Raw genomic sequence first — 27374 nt, forward strand, 5'->3', positions numbered from 1 at the left:
ATATAACATTTAGAGGACAACACAAAATTAAATGGGCAGTTAAGACTTCATAAAATAGATGCAGCAATAATGAAAATTAAATGCACTGATTAATTGTCTTCTAATTAAGGTTAGTAATTATTTAAACTTATTTGGTTTTAATTTTTATATCGGTAGGTTATTTCATAAGTTCAACTTCAATTCAGTAGGCTTTAATTTAGTCGAACGTTGAAACTCGCACGCAACGCGCGTCGCTCATGCTCTTTATTTATAACTTTGTCGGTATCAGTTCAGGAACAAATAACTAATTTATGATTTTTTTTTAAGAATGTATCGTTTTAAGACTATTAAAGGGGTATAGTACAAAATCGTGTGACAAACTAGACCTTAATTAGTTTAAAGGATTTTTTCTTGCAAAATTTTGGTAAGTTTTGTATTTTTTTAACTGAATTTTAATATCAACTTTTCTCATTGCATTAATACCTATGATATTTTAACTTTATGTTGATTTATAAATTTATTACTACCATGTTACAAGCTATGAACACATTTCTAGATGAATAATTTAACATTTTATTCTACATATTGATTTTTAATATTTACGATATTAGCGTCAAATGTGGTTAAAGATTTTTCTAGATATTTCTTGAATCAGAAACCAATTTTAATCATTTGCGTATATCTGTATTATTTTCATTCACAAACATCGTATTTTTATTAAAGAATTTATAATATTTTTAACAGTCCGCTTGTCATGAATTTTAATAAATAGGAATTTGATTTTTCTGTGTGCTAGAACTCTATGCTATGCGACGATTTTTGTTAGTATCACTTTATTTGAATTATTGTTACATTAACATTAATTCTATTGTAAAAGAAATCTTATAAATTATCCAAAGTCTAGTGTCATTACTCTTTTATTAAAAAAAACTTAGTGAATTTTATTATGTTAAACATTTAAAAATTTTAAGGTTATGAGAATAATTTAGATTATCACATTTAGACAAATGTCATTATTATGCAATACTTACATGGTGATTTTGTATTAATTAGCTAAATTAATGTTCAGAACTTTTATTGTTTAAAAACTTGTAAGGCTTATTTAAATCTAATTTATGTTAGAAACGTTTATCGAATTAATTTATTGGTTATAATTTAAGTTAGCTTTTTACTTTATATAGTGGTAGTAATACGTGTAAAACTTATATTTGATTTGTTTTACAATTTCCCAGTAAACTTAGTCCCATTAAATAAGTGACTAGGGGTCCGCAGAGGTGCATTCGGGTTTGACTGGTATAGATAAGGTTAATGTATTGATAGTTCAGAATGCCCAAAAACAAAAATATAGAGTACTTTTTCAAAAGCGTTTTTTTTATTTACTAAAAATCAGACATCACACGTAGTAACTTTTCAACTTCACGTTAGAGTACTATATATTACTTAAACTTTCGATGGTTAAAACGATTGCGGTCATGAAACGTTTTGTCATATTATTTGAATATTAAAAATAATATAACATTTCTAATTACTTTAAAGTAAAGTTAATATGTGTTCAATTAAATTTCTATATAATTATAGACTGAATGTTGGATATTTGCCTTAGTTTAAAAAAAATAAACACTTAACGTAGCTATGTAATCAAGGAATACTTTTAACTTTTTTCTATCGCAGTCTAGACAGCATTTTCAATGTTCATTGCTGTTGTCAGTCGTAAGCTGACACCCGCGAGTTACGTTTACACCGCTCGGGGAAATGGCCGACCCTTGTCACACCACAAGCGTTATTCGAAATATATCTTAACCACGTGATTCAGTCATTTATAAAGATTGATTAGTTTTAGGTGTAAAAGGTAAATGTAGTGTCGTTTGCTGTCAATTAATATATGGTACACCTGTACAAAAATCAATGATTTCAGAAATGATAAATAACGTAATGATAATATATTAATTAATAGCGTTTTTAAAATTAAGATTGAAGTTTTTGTTATCAATTTAAACAGGATGATCGGAAATAGGTGTAAATGAGCTTTTAAAGTCTTTATACCTATAACCAATCACCATGTATATTAAAAACTTCATGTGTAACGTAATGTTTTATGTCAATCTGTTATCGATTTATGAGACGAAACAGAAAGTTGTGTTATTTTAAAATAAATACTTTTGAGAGACTTATTAAATTAGTCTTGTTTGCTTGTCAAAATAGTCATGGTGTATGTAGGTAATGGACCTACATACAGGGCAGGGCTTTTGTACTGTCTGTCGTTGTGTTTCTCTCACCGAATCATTTCACAGATTTAGGAGATTTCAAGAAGACTTTCACTCTATCTATCCATCATAATATGTATTATAATGTAGTCGATAAAGGTTTACATTTAATTAATAACGTAATCATAAGGCAAAATAATATAAGTATTTTATATATGTTTGGTAATATGGTACTAGGCGTCCGCAGTATCCTTTATTTCCTTTTACATTAGTGCTTGGTATGGTTTGCGGCCTCCGTAGCTAGTAGGGCACAAGCGTTCAATCTTATTTCTCAAGCTTATAAGCGTATATATAGTGCTATGCAGTATACTGTTTTATAATATTCCTGCATAACATCAGACTATATATATAACAATAGTTTAGACCGGCATTTGGTTTGGCACATCGAGCATAAGAGGAAGTATTATAAAAATACGCTAGGTTTGATTCTAATAGAGTATTGTTTTATCATAGTACAGTGCCCCGATAGCGATATTCAAAAAAAATCACAAAACCAAATTGAAATTATGGCCTTCCAAATAGATATTGGACATATTTAATTAAATAAGCTACTGGAATAAAAGAATAAAACATAAAAGTCGTATAGATGTTTTCTCTTAATAAAAATGAATACAGAGAATTTGTGAATAAAATTTAATCAGTAGAGATAGATTAATTTTAATAGAGATATTAAATTTTAATTTGGTGATTAGTGATATTATACAAAAAGATAATCCAGTTTATGTTTTATCCAGTATTTAAATTATATTGTGACCTTTTCGATTAAAAATAATCATAACGTATTAGCATTATATTTAATTGACTCACTGTAACAGGCTGCATATATAAAATATATTAGTAACAACAAAAAAATAGTGCAATTTATTGCGAGTTCATTTTTTAAGGTTAGTACAAATGCATTTATTTACAGTTGGACTTTACACAGATAACATGTATCGTAATGTTTGAAAACGTAGTCCGCACTGTCACAAACCAGCCACCATATCTTAGCCAAACAATGGAGTGCAAATAAACGTATTCACTTCTATGGGGAAGAGTTTGTGATTCCTTTAGAAGCGTGCAATTAATTTTCAGTACATTTATTTCTATAGTTCCACAGTAAATTGTACGTAAATCATTATTTCAGTCGTAAGATGTTTAATGTTAGATATAGGCCTTCACTATAGGTTTTCAGTATGACCTGTTGGAAGCGCGCTACATACACAACGACCGCACAGATACTGGCGTACAATCTGAGGATAGTAATATGGTGTAGGGATAGGGAAAAGGTTGCACAAACCGTAATGTTAAAAAACTGGACATTGTTAGGGCGTTGTGAAAAACAAACAAGGCACCAGTAATTTTAAAAAATCGTTTACTTCGATTTTGCTATGTTCGATTGGTGTTGGAAGATGTTAGCCCTTCTGGCTTTTACAGTTTCTTCGTACTCGAGAGGACGCAAGACTAATCTACTGGGATTTTGGGGAAAGATGTGATCTTTTTCTCTAGAGACATTTTAGCCGAATCTACTTCGATTTAGAAGCACTGTAACATGCAGAAACGTGAACGTAAAAATTCGACCGTATTAAATGTTATTGTTAAAACAAAGGCACGAACGCCACTGCCTTTGGAATATAGATTTTTTTTTAAAAAAAGCTGGCTTTTTCCGCTGTTTTCTGATGACCATAACAACATCGTTACTCCTTTGTGTCTCTTTTCTCGCTCTGTTCTGCGCACTGTGTTGGTAATCTACTGGTCTATCTCTATCACTTTCATTCGAAGTCTTGATCATAGCCTCTCCATGCTCGTGCTTGCAAATGAAGCCTAACGCGAGACATCACGTTTCAGTACTATAGGCTTCACTGAAAACACATATTGGTCACAGGCTTCCGTGCTATGATACTGAAGGGTGTAAGACAAGATGTTTGAATCTGTGTTTACAGGTCTCTAACGACCAAGGTTCACTCAAAACAAATTTGATTAGCACGTTAGGTATGTGAATTTTTAAAATTGTAATTTTGCAGTATTAACTTTCCAGAAACACTTTTTGAATGAAATCCATTGAATAATATATATTCAGATTTACAATGAATTAGTACATATATATATACACACATACACAAACATATATAAATAATTTTAATAAAGTATATTACGTTGCATTATTAATTGCGTTGAATTATTACGAATATAAAAAAGCTTTGTAGTGTTGCGACATTTTATTTAAAAATCTATACGTTGTAAATGATATTTTGATAGTCTTTTTAAATATTAATACAGGTAATAATTTTTCACGATACATTAGAACACACATAGCATCGATTAAACGCATTAACAAATAAGTTGTAATACATTTAAAGCGAAGCCCGCTAGTTGTCAGAGGGAGCCGCGTGTTGCGATGTGACCCAATACCTCTTTAAGGATGAAGCCGATTCCATTATTACATGAACACGTTTAAGCCGAACTGTAACCTAATATTATCTACGAAGTACATAGCAGTAAACTAGCATATAAACTAAAAGATTCAACGTTTAATGAGTGCGACGTGACGTGAGTGGATAGTACATGAATATTGAAGCCAACGTTCAGTTAACGTAAAGTGCTTTCCACTAAGACAGATGCGTAAAACGCTTGCTTTGCTTGACTATGATTCTATTATAATAATATAGGTTCAAATTATTTTTTCGAGGTACTGATAATTATAAAAAACTATGACTTAAAGTTAAACGTATAAAAGTATAATTTGATTAAGAAAAGGACCAAAATTTAGCCACTTCCGCACATGCAGTAGTAGTTGTGCAACAAAGTGCACCGCCCGCCAGCCCGCTGATAAATGCGTATGCGTATTTTTTTAGTTTATTAGCTCGCGGATTTCGGATCCGCGAGCCCTGAGTCCGATGAAGCTGTAAAAGCCAAAACGGCTAACAGCGCCCATCAACTTTCGAATATAGCCAATGCGAATCCCGCAACTGCCACCGCCAAATCACTCAACACGTGTTTCACACCTCCACGGGGCATCTTTAGGAGTTATGTTACACCGATTAGTGCCAAACACAGAGCGAGAATTTGATTAAAAAGAAATGAATATATACGCATTAAATAAAATCATATCAATGCGACGTCGTGACTAAAAACGCGCACGAATTATAAAACGCGCTGAACCTAACGGTTAAATTTGAATTTGAAATCTAATTCTGCCACCGGACATCCTATATCTCAAACATCAGCTATGGTCAAGTTTAAAAATGTACATAAAAATGTTTTATTCACGTATCATTACCTTTTTATTTCGGTAAGTCCTTATAGTTGACTAGAACGGATTCTATAGTTGAACATATTGGTATTCAGACGACTTGTATGTATGATACAAGTCGTCTGTAGTCGTTATAGTTGTTCCTGGTGGAATCTACGAAAGATATTTATAGAAGGAATAGTGTTAAAAATGAAGAAGCAAACAGGTTGTTATTGCCCATCAACGGAACCTCCGCAAAGGATCTTGTCGACTAACTTTTTAAATAAAAAAAAACTTTAGCAAGTTTAGACAAATGAAATTCTATCAGTCTTAATAAATAATAGTGTAATAAAATAAGTATACAACTACAAAAATATTACTTCGAATATTAATAGCCGTCATTAATTATTGAAAAAAATAAATGCATTTATTAGAATATTACTTAGATAATATTAAGACAGGTGTTAAGAGGTTCTGTTCAATTTAACGCAAAACATAGCTTTTAAAGATATATAAATAGAAAACAACATACATATTAGTTTTTATTGTCTACTAGCTGTCCCCTGCCTGCTTCGCGTGGCTCGCACTGATTTTTTATTGTAATTTTATTATTATATTTTAAGAATTTTAATAAAATAAAAGTAACCTAAGTTACTCGTTGTTATATCGGCTACCTGCCGGTTTAAGTGCCAAACCAATTAACCGTAATAGCAGACAGAATAAAGATAGACAGACAAAAATTTAAAAAAATGTTCCGTATATTTATACACAAGTAGTAAGAAATGGTTATTTTAATATTAAAAATATACACTACAATTTTATTTATTTGTATAGATTAATAATTCATTATTAATATGATAATGTGACTTAGTAGGTAAATAACATAAGTATATTTGTGTATAAATGTTAACATACTAAAAGTATGACGAGAGTTTCATTATCACTAAAGCCGAAGTCTCCATGTGGCAGCCCTTCGGCCTTGTTACTCCATGGAACGTCCGCCAAAGTGATCTAAAATTTCGGCAGCGTCCCTGTACTGTTAATAATAGTATGACCGAGCCGAAGTTCCTCAGAAACCCTTGAGCTTTGCTACCTTAAAAGAGGTAAAACCGCTTCGAACTCGCGGAATTTGCCCGTTAGGCAACAATGCATATCCAGGCAAAAAAACGTTAAAGCTGTGTTATTTACTGTCCTAAACGGGCTTGCCGTTCGAAAATAAACGAGTGGATTCCTTTTACTCTAGTGCAGATCATAAAAATAATGCGATCAGCAGATATTAATTGTAATAAGGAAATCGTTGAATTTCTGATGCAAAAGTCGATGTCATATAATACAACGCATTATATACTACTAAGGTTTTTTTTTATATAAAATGTCACATAAGCTAGCATTCGCGCTCGACTCCTCGGGGAAAGGTTTGCCTTAAAATAAAGTAAAATACACTACTTAACACTTTGGTTATAGATACTGATATTCAGATAATTCACTATAAACAGACTTGTGAATTTTTCCACCGCAAACAAATAAAAAAAACTGTTTCAGAACATTCATCGGGTAGATAATTAATGTGAAGGATAAATACAGATTAAAAAATTATATATTAACTATGCATAGAATTGAACGATGACAAGTATAGTCAATGATTGTATCGAACTGAATGAAAAGGACATTGAACGAAATTTAAATCACTCGTACAATTGGAATAGTAATAAATCGCAGGAAGTAATATTTTAAGGTCTAAAAATGAAAGAATTCAGGGTTGTACATTTTTATAAAAAATAAAATTAAAGGCCCGAAAATTATACATTACGAACTGACCAAAATAATTTTTATTATCATCACCATGATTGAAGATTGCAAGGCTTTCTCCAAACCTTCGGTCGGCCCATGTAGCAAGGAGGTTATACACGATGCGATCCGCCTATTGCCACTTCAGACAATTACGATTCGATCACTAGTTTTGTATTTGGGATCCCAAGTTACATTCAATAAATTATCTTTATCTTATGTCGCAGTGAAATTATCATAAATAGTGTATTAATGTTAATAAAATATTATAAAATGGGAAAAATGGTAAATTTTCGGAGACTAAAAAAATGAGAAAATTTATGAAAATCCAAGTCTCGGACGTGTTATATATAAGTAATAATACATTGAATTGATTATAGATAGAATATAAAAGTTCCTTGAATATTATTTCCAAATTGACAATTGATCGTTACTAAATTTGACAACCCTATATTTTAATGTCATATTATTTAGGACATATTAAATATGTTACTGTTAAACTATAGACTGATCATGGTTGTTTGACATTTTAAGTGAATTAATTTTTACTTATATGTTTTATATTAAATAATTCATAAAGATATAAAATGATGAGATTCTCACTGCTGCCCAAATGGCATTTACAGATTTCGCGAGTTTAAAATACCTTAGGCCGTGCTTTCAGTCGAATGGAATTTGCCAATCAATGTAGATAAATATATATGATATATTTTAAATTATCATCTAAGATCCGGCTCTTACAAAGCACACTGGCTCTTTTAAAACGTTTCGTGTTTAATTATTTAAACTAAGTTAGACTAAAATAAATTCGAGATATTAATTCAAGAATGCTAATCTCGTGTATGAATACGACATATCATTTTAGTCAACTTAGGCAATACAGTTTTATTTAAATAAACAGATAAGTAAACATTATTTTTTATCTCATTTTTTTCCTAAAACCGTTGCATTATTTTGGGTGTTTTTGTTTCTTGTATAACATTTCATTTGTTTGGAAAATAAAATACATTATTTAAAAAATTACATGGCCTCGCTCTCTCAAACACGTTCCCATCACATACACGTACGTAAGGCTGAACAGTGTGTTTTAATAACAAACAAGGCGAAAACACTAGCTATTTATGCGTCGTTGTGTTATATATAAAGCCACATTCGGTTTTGCTTAGTATTATAATGCCAAACATATAAAATTTATAAAATTTAAATTGCTTCTATCTTTATAATTTCATCCATTAATTTAATATTCTATTAATCTCAACCATTTCGATAAGTTTCTCTGAGGCTTAGAATCAGGAATGAGATTATTCGTAGGTGAACGAAATTAACCGATATAGGCCAGCGAATTGGCAAGTGGAGGTGATGGTGAGAAAACCACATAGGGAGAACAGATAGCCGCGGGGGTCTTAAGATTTTGAAGTGGTGACTACGGTCCGGCAAGCGCAGCGTAAGAAGTTCACCTACAAGGTGGATTGATCACCAAGTTAAGTTCGTCGGAAGACAATGGATGCAGGCTGCTTTAAATGATAATGATGATGGCAATGGTGATTTAGGATTTGAAATCTAATGTCCATTTTATTCTCAGCTGTTGGTGTTTAGATTCCTTAATTTACATGGAATTTTCCGAACCATTTCGAAAATCATATTTGACCATGAATAATGCCTTGGAAAAATGGCTTCGGAACATTGATATCTAGTAACTTTATGACTATAAATGTAGAAAAAAGGTTATCAACATGTGCATATATATTTTCTTTTAATTATAACAATTTACTTTTTTAAGTTGTTTTGTAATAAAAAAGAGAAAAGTAATGTGTAACGTTCAAGATAATATAACCGTCTCTTTAATTTTTTTTCATTAATTATAATCTTTTTACCTTATTAATTTTTACGACAATTAAACAATTTTTTACATATTTATATTCGTATAGATATTACGAGTAAGTTAAGGTATTAAGATATTTAATTTACATAACTTTATTGTTTTTGTTAATACAGCCCCAAATGAGTTAACAAAGCAGCAAAATGAAGGAAATAGGATTGAAACTACCAACCAGAAACGTACTCACCGGCGCCGTGGTCAACTGGGAGGACGACGAAATGGCCGGACTCGGTGACAGTCCCGAGAATCTCACATTGGCTTGGAAAGATTTGTCCGTGTACAGAAAAAAGAAAATTCAGGGCAGTATTTGGAAATCTGCAGTTTACGAGGAGGTCAAAGTACTACATGGAGGTTAGTTGCTTTGAATGAAGAAGATGTACCTTAATTTAAATTTTTATTTCTAAATCATTAATGATGTTGAAATGTCAAGGTGTACTACATTTTTTTCTAGAGAGACATAAAATACCTTACTCGCTAACTAATCGCGTCACAGACCGGGAATCGATTTCATATGGCCAGTGAATAATTTTTCAATTTTAAAACATGTATTTATTAATCTAATAAATTCTGTTACTAATGCTACAGTTTCAGACATAAAAAAACACCTGGTAATTTGTTGTACATATTTATTTATTAGGAAATTTTATAATATTTTAATTTGATAATTAAACACAATTTGAGACTTGGATAATTCCATGTAATATATTTATTTGATATTCTTTATTGTACACGCTAGTATACATTTAGATAATTTCATAATAATAGACAAAAAAGTACAATGGGCGGCTTTATTACACGAGGCATTCTCTTACAGACAACGATAGTATGGAAACAGTAGGAGCAAATAGAAAATAAGACGGTGTGACATATTTATTTCTTTGTATGTTTTAATGTAGAGTTGATTGTTATTTTAGACATAAAAAGTTAAGTGTGATTAATCGAATAGTATAGACCTTGTCGGAAGAGCTACGTTCAAACTTGTTATAAACATCTGTAACAAATCGTCTAGTTTAGTAAATCCAACTTTGAGAATGAAATCTCACGTCGAATCCAATTTGTTCAAAATAACGCATTCCCTGAAGACGAAGGTCTTTGATCAATGTGTGTTGCTGGTGACAAACATATGTTATGTTTATTACAATGTAAAATTTAAAATAAAAGTATTTGTTTCTATGAACATTGATTTTTTCAGTCCATCAAAATTTAAACATTGTCTGTTTAGATCAAGTTAGCTTTTGATTTTCACACCCCTGGTGTAACGTTTCAAGTAAAAATAAGAGAAAAAATTGCCTTGAATGAACACAAGTATAGAATATCAGTTTTATGTTAATTACAAGTAATATAAACGATATTTACCTCGGTAGTGTCTAGTTAAAAGACTCCTGCTGTTTTACCATGTTGCTCAAGTTTTTTTAATTGAATTCTTTCGTAAACGACCTTACAATTCTTGCTCTATTCTGTACATTTACTTGGAGAATATTTTTTTTATTATATAGCTTATACCTTACATATAATTAAATTAAAGTAAACAGTAGAATTAACATTAAAAATTCGTTCACAAGATATAATTTAAAAATTTCCAGTTACCTTGAAACATGGGGTACGTGTTATTTAAAAAGAAATATATTTAGTGTCCAAATATTTTGTGATTAACCAATTATGCATTTAAGTATTAATAACAGTACCGAGAGTAATTACGATAAACTCGTTCTTTATTAAAATATACGCATGCCTTTGTTCCGTTTTGTTCGTCTTTCATAATTAACTTTACAACCATTACAATCGTAATTTCTGACGTAAAATTATTAACTATTCAAAAATCAATTTCAATTTTCTGTTTCTCTGGAACTATCAGAGTTTTAAAAATATCGGTTGCTCAAATTTAATAATGCAAGGTGTATTTTAGGAATTAAACATGTTTTTTTTTTCTTACGTAATTAAGGCGCAAAATAAGATTGGTATATGTTCCGACTGAACATCAAAGTAGAAATTTTCTCTACATCTGAACAAATAAACTAAAAATATTTTGAGTTCCATTGCTTTCCACAAACCTTTTTAGTATTTTAATAGGTTTTTTCATAATGTATTTTAAATATACAAGCTTCCCTATACATAGCTACATATATCTCATTATACAACATTATGAATTATTTCAGAATTCAGAACCACAGATAAAAATAAAATATACGTTTTCAGAATGCTTCATTGTGTTATTAATATTAGTACACAAATACATGTTCTTTATTTTAAAAATTGAAAATAAATATTAATTGTTTTTGTTTTTTACTCCCTAGTCAGCGGCGTTGTCACATCTGGTAATCTGGTGGCGTTGATGGGATCGAGGTGAGATATGAAGAGGATATAATTTTTTTTAATTCATTCACCACATTATCATAACATCATTTCGTAATACCCTTCAGGATTTGAAACATAAATATTACGAACATATTCATGTTTCAAAACGAACGCCTCGATGTTGCTTTAAGACATAGGGCGCGTCACATTAGCCCAGTTTCACAATTAAGAACGCCCTTCAAACTAGAACACATTTAAGTGTACATTATAGCTCGGCAGTAGAAACACCGTGACGTTGCCTGTGCTTTTATGTGCACACATTTTCTAAAAAACAAATGGGAAAAGTTTTGACAGTTTAATAATGTCCGCATGACTTCTTCTTATCGGCCAAAATCCACTGCAAGGCACAGGTTTGCCCTTAAAGATCGCCAGGATGACCGGTCATGCGCTGGCTGCATTCAGTGACTTCCGCTACCTTAGCTGTCGTCCTCGGTTCATCTAGCAGCGGGCTTACCCACGTCTGCCGACTCGTGGTCGACACTCAAGAACCTTTCGGCCCCAATCGTCATCGTTTGCATGAGCGATGTGCCCTGACTTATTAAATTTTGTTATATCGTCTATAAATGCCTGAGAAGTCCGAACTGATGCTTGATCGGTAGATCATCAGATTATAAGATGTGGTGCTGTACAGGACATTAAATTACAAAACATTTTAGTTTCACTCTTATAAACGAGCATTATTAATAATCTTAGCTCGTACTATGTAACTGAGCGTTTGTTTCCTTACTAATAAATACGTAACAGAGTGCTTCTCAGAAATTCGGGATTATTTAAAAGACTTACATTTTAAAGAGAGCTTGTTCTTAATGAATGGTTTGTTGGTACAGCGGAGCCGGCAAGACAACTTTGCTGGCGGCAATCAGTCGCCGAGATAAAAGTGCGATAACGGGCTACCTCATGCTGAATGGACGGTTGGCCGGTGCTGACCTCATTGCACGCATCTCCGGTTTTCTGCCACAGGAAGACCTGTCCATTGGTGACTTAACAGTCAACGAGCACATGGAGTTCATGGTGAGAATTATATAGTTCATGTATTATATTTGTTAGCACAACGTGTAACATTTTTAATAAAATGTCGCACATGCTTCTTTAACAGCTGTTGTAAATTATACAAATATTATATTATATATTTTTATTATTTTATTTATGCATAAAGGTTATTTAAAGGCTTATTTAAAATTCTTCTTTTACATTATCAGTGTTAAAAAAATATTTGAAATCAGATATTTTTCTACATCGATACGAGGGGAGTTTTTACAATATAATCTTTTTACTAAGTGTTTACTTATACATGATTTATGGTTTTGCAAAAAAGTCGTCTAGACGATCTTTACATCGTTTGCATGGTTTGAAGTTTCAAACAGGATATCCCAATAATTTCTCACCTGCCATTGTCAAATTTTTCTTTTGATCGAGTGTACTGACGCGTTTAAGATGAATGAGGGCTTTTCTACCTGGAAGTTGGTCAAGTGAATTTGTTGCAAAGAATGCTACGAAAGTCGTAATAATCATACAACAAAAATAATCTAATGTTAATTTATTAAATCGATTATGACGCTAAAATGTATTTTTAGATTGTAAGATTTCTATTTTAGAATTTTAAAAGTATTTTAAACTTTCCCGTTGTAAAAACTTATAGTGGTCCAAAAATATAACTTTGGTCTATTTTTGGTTAGAGGTCTGTGACCTATGTCTATTTTTAAATAAGAATTACATATATAAATTTTTCTTAAATATCTTTTGCATTTGCCCAATATCAGTTTCGCGGTTATAATACATTGTTATATTTTTAATTATTATTGACATTAGAATATTTCCATTTAATAGCGGATATGATCTAAATATTATTTATGGTAAGAAGATTGAAATATTATTATTTAAATTCTTTGAATATATTGATATTCATCTAAAACGTATGTTTTTATATATAAAATTAAATAAAAATTACTGTTAAAAAGCAGAATATAAGTAGCGTTAAGTTGTGAAACCATGACATTTAAGGTAAATAATAATTTGTTGTTGTAGCTAATTAATGATTTACTTAATGAATAGACGGATCCATAGCGCATAAAAAGATGATCTTATAAAGATACGCATATTCCAATTCGTTTCCCACGCGTCTCTCGTTTATATTTTATTGTATTAGCTATATGGATAATAAATTCAAATCTTTCTAAAATAAACTTGGTTCCTTAAACGCGAATATAAAATAGATCTAAACTGTATTATTAATCCAATTTAAAGTTTGAATTTTCAAATCAGATTAAAACAGATTTTAAGATTCGTTTTTCAGTTTTCCAACCAATTTTTAAAAGATCTAGCGCAGCTAACTTTAGCTTCCCTATAACGAGAGCTAAAAATTTACAAATTATTTTAGCCTAAAGTCAGGGTAATATTTGTTTATAAGAATATGTCATTTAATTCAACATCTTTTCAGCTGATAGATGCCCACTGATCTGGGTTCCTTTATTTACATCATTATTATTATATAAAATAAATAACTTAGATCATAGATTCTTAATAGTTTGCTTATATGTGATAATCTATAATCTTGGGTAATGAAGTAAACACATTTCTTATTTTTTTTTTTGGAAAGAAATAGTAACTACTCGGTTGAACTAAGCCAGCCGGTAGTTATGGCATGAGTAAGACGCTGGTAGCTGGAAGTCGCTGGATGCAGACAGGATAAGACCTATCATCGTGGCGATATTTCAGGGAAGCCTTGCAGTGAGCTTCTATCCGCTGATCTGATGATGACGAGCAAGCATCAATGTTTATAATTATGCCATAATAGTATGTCTTTCCCTAGGCACGTCTTATGATGGACAGACGGTCTATCGCAACAGTAAGAACACGTCGCATACAGCAGCTACTGGGAGAACTGGGAGTCGCGAATTGTACTCGAACCAAACTGGGGGCACTGTCCGGAGGAGAAAGGAAGAGAGTGGCCCTAGCTGTTCAGGTTAGAAATGCATGCCTTACCTTTTAAATAAGAAATAAAAATTAAAAAAAGACTACCTGTTTTATGTACTAGTAATGTCACCTGAACAAACTTTTTAAGAGTACAGAGAGATCCTTAATATAAATGAAAGACTGTTGCGACCGGCTCATTAAAATATGAATGTTCAGGTGGCCGGTACATATTACATTACTTGAGTAACGCTTTTGGATTTCAAGCAGTCTTGTTGAAAATCTATGGGGGAGTTTAGCAGTGTAAGTCCAGGTACTGAAATGGTGATGATTATAGTGCTACTGGCGCTACTTGGAAAAGGGCGACGGGGGGGGGGGGGGGTGGCGAGTAAAACATAGCATGAGCAATTATTAGCTCTCGTTATCGCCCCTTCATACCTTTTGCCCATAATGGCAGAAATAGGCAACGTCGATTTACACACACACAAAGATCATCATAGGATCATTACTATAATAAGTTCTTTACAAGACCCTCCTACACTGAATACTTCTTGTTATTTCTCTTTTCCTTGTAGGTAAATTTTAATGGCTGCTGTAATTTTTATTTTTGACCAAATGTTACATCTTGATAGCTATTTTTTAATTCATACGTTTATTTTAATGTGTACCACATTTTTCTTACAAAAATAGTTTTAAAGAATACATTGTAAGGTGAATAAATCTGAAAATAAAAGCTTTGATAGCAAAGGAGTATTTAAATATTTTATAAGCGTTTTAAATTAATGTTATAAACCCAAAAATATGACATATTCACAAGAAGTTACGAAATATATACATAATGAATAAACGGAAATTATAAAGCCGACAAACAAATCAATAATTTGGCTACTCGTGAGAAATCTATACGGCAAAGAGCAACATGTGCAATATAAAGAAATACATGTGACTTGTCGTAGTCCATGCGGCATAGGTATAGCTTAGTTTATAATTAGCATTGCAAATGTATACAATTATTTATTATTTTAACACTTAAGTAATATCCAAATAATATTTTGAATATGCTATGATTAAGTAAAATAAGATTTATATTCTATTATTTTACCTATTTATTGGAAAAAATATAAAGAGGTTTTAGTGTAGTTTATTTATTACTGACATTTAAGAAAAAAATTTCGTCTCCGTCCTTGACTCCCCGAACTAAGAGACTACTGTGAACAAATTAGATAAAGAAGTTTCGTCGTTATGCGGCAATATGTATGTGTGGTACGTTCATACTAAAGTAATTAAATTTACCAAAGCCGTACACATTTATACTAATTACAAATGATACTAGTATATTAGATTAAATCGAAAGTCCATGCCAGAATAAATATGTTTCTTAGCTTAGAGTTGAATCGGCCGCTCCATTCCGTTAGTCCGCCATTAACGCACGGGGTTAAACCATTTTGACTTTCACACTACTTCGTCGGACAAGTTAAAAAAAATACGTCACATATCTGACGTTTGGTATAGACTAAGTGTTAACGAGTTTTTTTATTTTGATTCGAGGATGCCTGAGAAAGTATAAGTTCACCTTTAGGTTGCTATTATTTAAAAGTCACGTGTTATGTTTAGCCAATGAGTTCAAGAAATAATGGTCCCCGTTTTTGGAGGCCTTTCGTACAAGCATAGCTTATCGGGTCTTTTAGTTTCGCTCTCTTCTTCCAGTCTTTACTTAATCGTTCATTCACTCTTCTAACACATAGCATACATTCTCATTCATTCTTAATTTCCTTCTTTGCATCAACTTTCATCCTCTCCTCAATTATTACAATTAACAATGTATCACAGTTTATTCTTATTATGTTAAAGCTTAAGCTATTTATTTTTATTACAGATATGTATATTTATCTCTGTTTATAGTTCTTTGGTTATTCTTTATTTCCATATTTTTATTTTTATTTTATTACCTTATTCTGATACTTTATTGCTCCTATGTTTTTATTCTTGTTTAAATTAAGTAATAGACCCTGTTTTAATTTTGTATTTTATGATTTATTCCTCACGATTACATCCTTGATCACCCTCCAGCAGAAACTGAGGAAAGTTGCTTAGCCTCCTTCGTCTTTTATAATGGACGCGATGCTCGTCTCGTCGATCTTGCTTCCTAGCCGGCATTCCAATTCGTGTCTAAGTCCTCAAAAACAACATTTAGGCTATGCGAAATCGGTAAATGGAAATAGGGTAACAGTAATCAAACGCTAAAAAGTGGACAGGCTATATAGCGTGCAGATTTTGCAACCGCTGAGGCCTTAGTAGCTTCTAACTGGTCTTATTGGAAATCTAGGAGGGGGAGGATTTGAATGCAGAAAGTGGCTTCTAGGTAATGATTGGTTATATTATAACTCTGCTACACTTTGCAGGAATATTAGTATTTAGAAACATTAGCCGTTCTCAATTAATACTTCCGAATCTTTTAAATATATGTAACTAATACTTTTTATATCATATTACTGTCAGTTATGGGCGGGCAAATTTGACAGGTGTCGTGATTTCATTGATAATTAGTGTAACTACATTACATTTTGCTTAAATTTGATACTTGCATTATAAAAGTAAACGATATGTTACAGTTTTTATATGTCCCACATTTTGTTAAGGTTTCTGCTGTACGGTTTCTTGTTACACGTTTATAATCTCGTAATTTATAATTGACGATACCCGGACAACAAGCCTTTGTAACTTTTATGAATTATAATGTGACGAGTCGGACATTGTCGTTCCTTGATAATCAATTATGCGGCTTACCAACATTAAATTTGACGTTGTTATTCTATACGAGTATGTTGTGATATAAAATTATTGCGCAATATTGCATTCACGATTGCTATATGTAGATATAAAATATAAAACAATGAGTATTTTATGTCTAGGGACACACGGTATCCATGGCGTTAAAAAATTGGACAGTCAGAAAATATACTATAAAATATTAAATTACAAAATTAAAAAAAATTAAAAAAATAAAATTAATCTCTTTAAAAAGAATAAAACAATATCAACATTACTCTGCTACATTTACATCCCGATTCTTGTCATAATGAGATAATTGGTTAGCATGTACCTAAAATCCGGACACTTTTAACTAGTGACCAGAAATATCCACTGGCATAGAAGAGCAATCGTGGCCTATAGTGTGCGTAGAAGTAATAGTCAACGTCTGAGGTGTTTGCGCGGTGAGATTGGGGAGGGTATGACAAGACGCACACGGGGTATTTGTGAACATTATTACCAGTTCTACTGTTCTGCCGCTCATTTACCTCATAAGGTAAAAAGTGCTTAACTGACCATATAATTGACCATAAGCCATAATTGACGGTCATAGGTAGATTCCGGGCAGGCGTAGGTGAAATATGAGATATCGACTAAAACGCACTTAGCTTTCCTGGCGGAATAAAACCCGTCCCCTACCTATCTGATTAGGCTCCTAGTCAGATCACTGTAAGGTTAACTAAAGCCCTTCTGTGAAAGTTAAATACTTACGATTCCAATCTGACCAGATGCAATTATTTTATTTATGTTTTATTTCTTTTGTTCCAGTTACTCAATGACCCACCCATTCTGTTCTGCGATGAACCAACGACAGGTTTGGACAGTTTCGCGGCGAACGCTGTCGTCAGCAGGCTAAGGAGGCTTGCTATGGGGGGAAAACTTGTGATATGCTCCGTCCACCAGCCCGCTTCTGGTGTTTTTGAGCTATTCCACCAAGTGGTGCTTCTTGCTAACGGCAGAATAGCTTTCCATGGATCTATTGAACAGGCCGATCAGTTCTTTGCGTCGTAAGTATTTTTTAATTATATTTGTGCCTATCCAATCGTAGGCTTAAAATATAAAGCTCACTTTAAGAGTATGTGGAGTCTAGAACGACTAGAGGCCTATCCAAACGTAACCCAATATTAAACGATCCTTCCAATGCTGCTTAAAAAGTTCGTTCCAGAGTTGAAATTACGCAGTCGCTCGCTCTTTCTTGCACCGCTGATTTTAGTCCTAGTGATTGCGTGACTAGATTATAGTACTTGTTTACTTTAGTTGTCGAAAGTTAGAGGTTTTTAAATATATTTGTTTCGCAGGGAACAGTAAGTCCTAATATTATAATGGATTTCACGGATGTCATATTCAATCAATTTTGCTAAATAATAAACTTATTACGCAAAAAAATAATAATGGACTTTTCAATTAGTTTGAAGTTCCATATTTGTTATATACCTTATTATATATTTGTTGTGTATAAGATATCTTCGAAATTGTGATATTTTTGACACGAAGTTTGAACAAGCTTATAGTTAACACAAAACGTACCGTAACAGGACAAATATTCCATTTTAAACTGAAATTGTGAAAAAAATCGTTGATTATAATGTCTTATTTCTTTGTATTTGTAAAAGAAATTGTAAAATGTTTATTTTGTTTAATTATAATAAATTTAATTATAATTTCATTCCTAACCATATCTCATACATTCAAGCAGGAAACAAAGTCCGGTCTTATGACCTGCTATGGTCGAAATATGTAGATACTTAGTAAGTGTTGGTATGATTTGTTTTACCATGTTTTGTGTTCATAGGCCATTAGCCAAACATATATAAATGTCAAAAGGTTAACATCGAAGACTGACTTCTCTTAAAGGTGCTAAAAAAATCATTATACATTTGTATATTACGTGCGCTTCTGCAATGAACGTTTTCATTATTTTTTAATATAAATTTGCTATAATTATTATTGATACTATTCCAGTTATACAATTACATGTTAATCGATTATTAATGATTATTAATTAGTATTATGTCATTCGTAATAATACAAATATTTAATGATCAAGTAATATTTTTAAATATTTAGAATTCAAAACTTATTAATAACATAGGTAATTATTTTCAATAAATAATTCATGTTTAAAAATATTAATTTATTTGAACATCAACAACAGTTTATAAATGTTTCTCACAACATTAATATATTTATTGAAGCGAAGTAATAATGTTGGAATAACGTGATACGAAAATTCTATTTTTTTATTTTAGGGGATAAATAAAGTCTGCAAATGGTTTTTAAATCAATAACATTTCGTTGGATTTAGTTCGTATTATTAAGGAAAAAGTTTGACAAAATAGCACAAAGTCAATAGTGTTATAGTTAATGGAACCACCAGACTCGAATCGAATACAAAAACACATTAGCGACAGCAAAGGTGGTTTATAATTATATAGGCAATTAATAATGCTTGTATTTTTCTTTTTACAAAAAATTATCACTAACAAGTTACCAAAGGAATGAGCAGTAGAGTCCTTTGCGTACCATAAAACCACATTACGATCGCCAACCCGCCTGCCAGACATGGCGATTATGGTATATCCCCCATTAATATATTTAGAGAAACCTATGAAACCTACCTACGACGTCTATGATCTGAAACGACAACAGCAACAATATTATTCTCGAAGTTACTCTTTGGAGTTCGAATATAAATTGTATAATGTACCAGATCAATTATATCATATTTTACTTTTGAATATCATCGTCTGTTTTCCCTTATTTGTGTTACTAATCAATATAATGGTTTTACTTTAAATTTATAAATAAAATTACTTTAATTTTACAATAATGCATTACATTTAATAATAAAGATGTTTTTGTTTAGAAAAAACATAGATATTTTAATTTAAATAGATGCACTCCATGAGAAGCATGTGGGTTGATTAACTTTTTATCGTATTCTTAGTACATCCGGGACCGGTTATTCGTTCCGTGGTATTTCTTATAATTTTTAAGTTAATACAGGAAACAATAGAGACATTCAAATGAGAAGTTTTAAACAAAACTAAACTATACGTGTACAGTATTGGTAGCTTTGAGGTATTTGGAGGTTCACACAAACGCTAAAAACACTTCGAAGTGTCGAGTAAATTAAGAACTTACGCAAACCACTTTGTAGTTTTATACAATGTGTTAATATGTATAAATTTTAGCTGTATTTACCCGTAAGTGAAAATTGTGTAAAAAATAATAATAATATAAAAAACGCTGTCGTGCCTCGCAGCTGGGAGAAGAAAGATCCGTATCAAATAGCGGCAACCCTCTCCCAACTGTCTGCGTTTAGTTAAAGCGAAAGAGAAATACTGTAAAAAAACAACACCAGCCATACAAATTAGAATTAATAAAAAAAAGAAAGTTTTATACAATGACATTGTAACAAAGATAGTAACATACTAATAAATAAAACCAAAATAACAAACTAGTCGATATATTCAATAACCATTAACATCATTTGTTTTAATAAATAACCCACTTTAATCTATTCTTTTTTTTTTAAATCGTGTCATCGTCGCATGTGATCGTGGCGGTAAACTTGTTCATTGTAGCACATATAAACAAATGATTCTTTATTTTTGGTAGCGATGTGATATTTTAAATCTCTAATTAAATACACATAAATAGCATTATGTATTCATATTAAAGTATTTTAGAAAATAGATGATGTGAAAAATTTATTTGCAATTACAGCTTATGATTCACGTTTGCGTTATTTAAAAGGAAAATAATGGTAACGTGATTTTTTGTTTGTTAGCAACATACAATAGTTTTAACGAAAGAAATGTAATGTTATTAATATCTAATTAATGAAATACAGCATTTATGCCAGTTTTCATAATACTAAATGTAATTACATGCTTTTATCTGCTATAATTAGCTCTTGTGTAATATTTGAAATTAACTCTTGTAAAGGCTTAACAGCTCTGTCGGAACACATCAAAACTGACAGGTTCATGACGCCCCTGACGTCGTTCCAGAGGCTTAAAAAAGTTAATTCAACATAAATAATAACTTTATTTTTTGTATAGATCAATTTTGTTAAATTCCCATTATAAAGATGTTGATATTATAACGAGCTTTCATGAACGCTGCGTATTTAACTTAAAACTAATTTAATTATTTTTAGTAATGACACTAATGGTTCTTTTTTACCAAAATAAATCCTTTTGTTTTATATGTGCTTATAGTATTTATGTTATTTTAATGGAAATTATCAAGTAAAAATATACGTTTTAGAAATTTCCGCTGGAGTCTTAAGGTATTGTAGTGGAGGCCTTACAACGTCAAACGCAGCGTAGGACGTCTATCCACAAGGACAAACGATCTTCTTAAGCTTGTATTCAAATTCGGTTGTTTTTTTTATCTTAACTTGTAGTAAGGAACATCCCTACCAAATTTCAAGCCTTACATTCATACACCATACACCACTCGAAATTTAGTTGGATTTAGAGATGATAAGTTAGCACATAAGGGGAAAATCTGTTTTATATTTATACGAGACTATTGAAAACGTCACTTAGGTTAACGTAATTACGGAACAAGTTACACCTTGGCTTCAACCTTTACCTAACACTATATAAAACCAATAAAGTAAATAAGAAAAGGACTATATAGGAAGGAATATATAGCTACTTCTGCTATGCAGCAGTAGTAGTGCAATGAAGTGCACCGCCCGCCAGCCCGCTGATAAATGCGCATGCGGCAAACAATGCGAAACACAACTACCACCGTTAATTCACTCAACTCGTGTTTCACCCTTCTACGGGGCATCCTCAGGAGTAATGTTACACCAATTAGTGCCAAACACCGAGTCTCGGCGAGTTTGACTAGGATTTCTCGTCCTTTAAGATTTCTCTCTTTATTCTCTCTTTCATGCTTCATATTTTCTATCATTCAGCATACATTAAACATCTTGCATACATTTACGCATCGCCTCCCATCCCTGGTCATACTTCCTGGCACAGGGTTTTGTTATGTCTAATTACGTCAATTATAATTATGTTAGTTTGAACTACAAATGCCCTGTGGGTTTCAACGCGGCGGAGTATTACGTGTCGCTGCTTGGTGTCGAGCTGGACCGGGAGGTAGAGAGCCGCGAGAGGATCCGTCGCATTTGCAACGAGTACCAGCGCTCAGACTTCGCCACTGCTATTGAGAATCAGATCGGCGAAGTGAAAGACGAAAATGAATATTTCAATGGCACTTTGGACCAAAAGGTAAGCATGTACATAAATACGTCTCTTTAATAAATTTGTATAAAATTTACGCCACTCGGTTCTGGAAATTTCAGTCGCATCTTATAAGATACAATATAACGAGGTTCTGTTTAAATACTGGTTCGAAAGCATAATTGAGGTCGACGATTGCTTTTTATAATATCGTCTCTACACTATTTTCTTTATACATGAATTAGGACTAATAAAATCATTTCGGTTCCAAGAATGTTTTAGTTGTCTTGTTGAATTGCATGAAAGGCAACTTCTTTTATTCTTTCTCATATTATTCGGCCCTTTACCCTTATTTAAGCATCATAATGAAGTCTTAAAATAATTAAATTGATTTTTAAATCTTTTATTGTCAATTAATAAAAATTGTTTCCTATTCTCTCGTCGATATTAAATGACTATAAAATAACGCCTTTTATGCAACAAAATAGAGAATTGCCGGAACTACAGGAACAATAAAAAAATTAAAGATCGAAATATTTTATAAATAAAACGGGGGTAATATTTTTAATGCACTTCATTAATTACCGGTGGTCCAAACTGTGGATTAATAGGATAAACGCAAAAAAATTAACGATTTCTTTCTGATGTGCAAATTTTAAATTTTAAATAAATAAAAACACGTTGTTAAAGGAATGTTATATATTTTTTATAAAGTGTAAGTGTGTTATTGAAATAAACTGCTTGAATCGGAATACAATAAATGTTAAGTTGGTTATTAAAGTTGATGACACTTGTGTGGAGGAGGTCTTGTATGTAAAATTAATGTATGTTTTCATTTTTATAAGCGACATATTTTCATACACTAAATGTTTTTTTTACTTAAATCTAAATTTAAAAATCGATTTAATTCGTTCGTTGATTCAATTTTCGAATAAATCGATTACGCGCTTTTTATGAACTGTATTATATAACACAGTTAAAACTCTTTTATATCATTTATTTTAAACGCAAAACATTCCTATCGATCCGCCTAAAGACAGGTTTGTTCCACGAACTCCATGTAATGTCCAATTAAGAGATTCCCGGAGTCCTGTTAACGGTCCCGCGAGAAATCTTTTTTCGGCAGTATCTTTTTTATTTTTGAACAAATCATTAAAAACAAATATTCCAAGCTTTACTTTCCTTTTTAGTAACATATATGTCGTCCATTTCATTACTTTTGACTGCATCTTTGACTAATTAAAAATGTTTTCGTTGTTTTAGAACGTGTACTTCGAGCGATATTTAACACTGTAAGTTTTTTTTTACTTTAAGGTATTTTTTTAATTTAACTTAACTTAGATTTGTTATTAATTAAATTTACTTTTTCGGTTTTTACTAATTTGGTTATTAATTAGTTGCGTAGACACGTGTTCTCTCACTCTGAGACTATTAGCAAATTCACATTCGCTCAATAAGCTATGGAGAGGTCTGTGCTCGTATTTTTCTATGAAATCGTATAAAAAATTAGTAGATCCATGTATGGCCAAAAGTAACTAAAACAGTCCAGCGGATTTTTAAGTTGAAGTAACTCTGGACAGGTCATTTTCTCCAGGGCTTTAAACTGAAGAAGAGATCAAGAACCAGCAAGCACAGCCTAGGACGTCCACCCAAAATGTTGTCAGACGACCTTCTCGAAGTTATTGGAGACGCTGAAACTGGCTGATCCTGGTCCTATTGGAAGTCTTAGGAATAGCTGAAATGATGATAATGATGGTGATAAAAGAGGAAAAGCCATAATAGCGATGAAGACTGTAATGTCCGTCTCCTAGTTAGTACACGTCACAATTATACACCATAACAAAGATTAACTGGTATCAATTAAAATAAACATTGTAAAAGAGCGTTACTTTCCTAAAACTGAGTATTTTTATACTTCATTTTTTAACATTTCATTTTCGAATTCAATGTAACTGTTGTAATTTTGTATTAAGTGCTTAACTATTTCGCAGAGTCAAAGTAAACTATTTCGTGCAATTCTATTGGCTGATGTGGAGAAATATACTCGCAGTGAAGCATAATAATTCTATATGGATAACTGAATTTGTACTTTTAATGGTAAGATTTTTTTTAATTGTACAATATTTCTTTAATGAATATTTATCAAAACACAAAATTGTTTTTATGTAGTGGATAGACACCGCATGAAAAGAAATGCGCAGAAAATCGTAATTAGTTTTAAGAAAAAGTTTTTGTAGCAAAATTAAATAGACACAGCACAAAAAAGTTTTACATAAAAATAAAACAAAAGTATAATCGTTTTCCTTCCGAATTTGACAATACGGGACCTATCTGGTAAAAAAAGCCATTAGTCGTTTAGAGTTAACTTATTACGTTCTTACCTTCAATTTGATTTAAATTTTCAAAAAGCCGCAAAAAACAATGACAGCAGAAACACATGTTTGAGTGTCAGTTTAAAATTAAGACAAAAATTTCGAATCAGATGGATGGATGCAAAATTGCATACCCGATAAAGCTGATACCGTTTGCATTCACGTTTTAAAAGAAAAAAAAAAATTATAACATGTTTGGTTCGGATATAGTAAAAGGGAACGACGGTAGGCAACCCATCACGTCGGACAACGACTTCGTATAAAGGACAACGCCACGATATGAAATAAAAAATTATTGACGCAGATCACTATACAGACTTCATTATAAGAAGCTTCTTTTGAAGACTACATTTTTTCTACGTGAAATACGATTATTGAATGTAGGAGCTAGAGATTAGAAATAGAAAGGAAAGGTATTAGTGATATCAATAGCTCAAAACCCGTAATTTTTTTAAAAACTTAAAAATTTTACTCTTAATTGAGGGTATGTCAATCTATCATTTAATTAAAAAGTATTTTGAACGCAACGTTTCCGGCGTCGCGGGAAGATCACCCACACGTCATAGCGTTGAAAAAGGTAGATAGGAGACACAAAACATACCTGATAAAGACGCATTAAATACAGTACAATTAAGCGTTATAACATTAAAAAATGTATATGTATACAGCATACATTAAAAAACTAAAGAAAATCATTGTTTAATTTTAACAATTATATTGCGATGTATAGCAATGCTTCTTTTTGGAATTGCATTACAATGTATATCAGGGTCTGTCCTGTTTTATAAAAAAAAAAATTAATACGGGATATAGATGCCACGTGAAATTTTACAAATTCGGTTATGTTTTTAAATTTAAATCTTACTTGCCCGAATTGGGTTGCTTCAAGTCAAATTCGGTAATAATATGATGTAATGGCCCGAGGCGAGGCTCCTGCGGGGCCCCACGAGCTCATTAGTGCCTAGTCCTCTTAACACGCAAACTGTGTAGACTAATAAGGCAAGTGTAGATGTAGATCTAGTAAAAAAATAGTAATTATGGCGATAATTTTAAAAAAGTTTGTGGCAGCGTTCGGCGTTTTCTATTGTATTCGTAAATCGACATATTATTATGTGTTTATATTGTTATATCACGTTTATTGAACAGATATGCTAATATTTTTGAAATAAGTAATTAATATTATCAGTAATTACATTGTAAGTTTCTAAACAATGTCGCCGTTTCAATTTCTGGTATTTCTAGCAAGAAATACCGATGGAAGAGATCTGCCCCTCACATCTAATCATCATGAAAAAATAAACCAAACTCACCTTCGCCTATTTAATATATGCGTATCTAAATTAAGGCTAGCTTCAAAAGCTTTGACATATGATAATTAATACGAATATGTTATTTAAAAGTTAATTTCACAACATAATGTAACCAAATATTACAAGACCCTTTCGAAGGTTTCATTTATGGATAAGTAGTAAAACTTGTTATTATTTTTATTTTGTATTACTTATGCATGTTTAAAGTTATTAAGTAAATGAGGTAATTATATGGCGTGTAAATTCACTCGGTTAGCTTGGGATCGTCGTGGCTTTAACGACCTTGTTTCGCGGAAAATTCCCATGGTCGACTAGTAAAAATTTTATTGGTGTTAAGTTTTAATAAACTGTTTGAGTTGAGCTCTCATACCTCAGTTCTTGAAAATATTGTCATATATTTTGATTATTTCTTGTACTAATCTTACGTGAAGGTATTTTACTCTCCTAATGTATTGTCAATATTTGATAAAATAAAAAGTTGTTCTTTCATATAAACTAAATTATAACTCATTATTCGATCATTAAAAAAATATTTTGTTCATTTCAAATACTTTGTCAGTTCCTAATTACAACACAGGTGACAGAGAGTGCCTAGCTTAGATATTTTTACAGTAACTAAGTTAGAGGACTGTAAACGCGATATGGGTAAACCCCTATTAGGTCAACCAACGCATAATTTAGACCGTATGCGGGCATCGCTAAACCGATCATCGTGGCAAGCTTTGGGTGTATGCTTTGCGCGGGCATCTACCGGCTGATATGATGATGATGAAGCTAGAGAACTCTCTCAAGAACCTCGGGCCATTAGATAAAGTATTTCACCTACTTGTCGGATGACCAGCTCTCTGGTCGCTTAGGCGGAACGCTCTACGGAGTGATTGCGAGCAAAAGATCTAGAAAATGATCCTCAGCTTCGAGCTGTCACTCTATACTCGTTTGCAATTCCGATTTGAGGGTGCCGAATTACTCGATTACTATTACCACACTGTTATTAAAAAAAAAAAAAACTTTATGTTGATGTAAAAATCGAAACGTAATATCTAGAGAGTTTACCACTTGAGGTTGTTTAATGGTGAATTTAGATATTCATTTAAATTTTGTTACTGTAATTCTATTTGTATATCTACATTTGTATATTTTACTAGGTGCACCTATTTCATAAATTTAAATTACGGATTCGTTTTAAAAAATCACATAAAAAGAACACGGTCGTAAACTTGAATGGGAGTGAGTTAAACTGACAGGTTAAGTAACTCTGTGATATGGGATAATGTAGCTTGAAAGAATG

The 27374-nt window shown here is 31.7% G+C and overlaps 1 protein-coding gene across 1 annotated transcript in view; it reads left to right on the forward strand.

Annotated features, from left to right (window-relative positions):
• The first annotated feature begins 218 nt into the window (after positions 1-218).
• LOC137926519 (protein scarlet-like) overlaps positions 219-27374 on the forward strand; it is a 31104-nt gene continuing 3948 nt past the window's right edge. The window contains exons 1-9 of the mRNA XM_068770138.1: positions 219-403; positions 9238-9472; positions 11416-11464; positions 12304-12487; positions 14286-14438; positions 17966-18204; positions 22242-22452; positions 23668-23696; positions 24396-24501. Of these exons, the coding sequence (XP_068626239.1) occupies positions 9265-9472; positions 11416-11464; positions 12304-12487; positions 14286-14438; positions 17966-18204; positions 22242-22452; positions 23668-23696; positions 24396-24501 (1179 nt within the window). The 5' untranslated portion in view covers positions 219-403; positions 9238-9264. The remainder of the gene's footprint in view (positions 404-9237; positions 9473-11415; positions 11465-12303; positions 12488-14285; positions 14439-17965; positions 18205-22241; positions 22453-23667; positions 23697-24395; positions 24502-27374) is intronic.

This window comes from Battus philenor, unplaced genomic scaffold (assembly GCF_028537555.1).
Source record: "Battus philenor isolate CCGP_79_NKW_IND1 unplaced genomic scaffold, ilBatPhil1.0.hap1 SCAF_3, whole genome shotgun sequence".
NCBI classification, from domain to species: Eukaryota; Metazoa; Arthropoda; class Insecta; order Lepidoptera; family Papilionidae; genus Battus; species Battus philenor.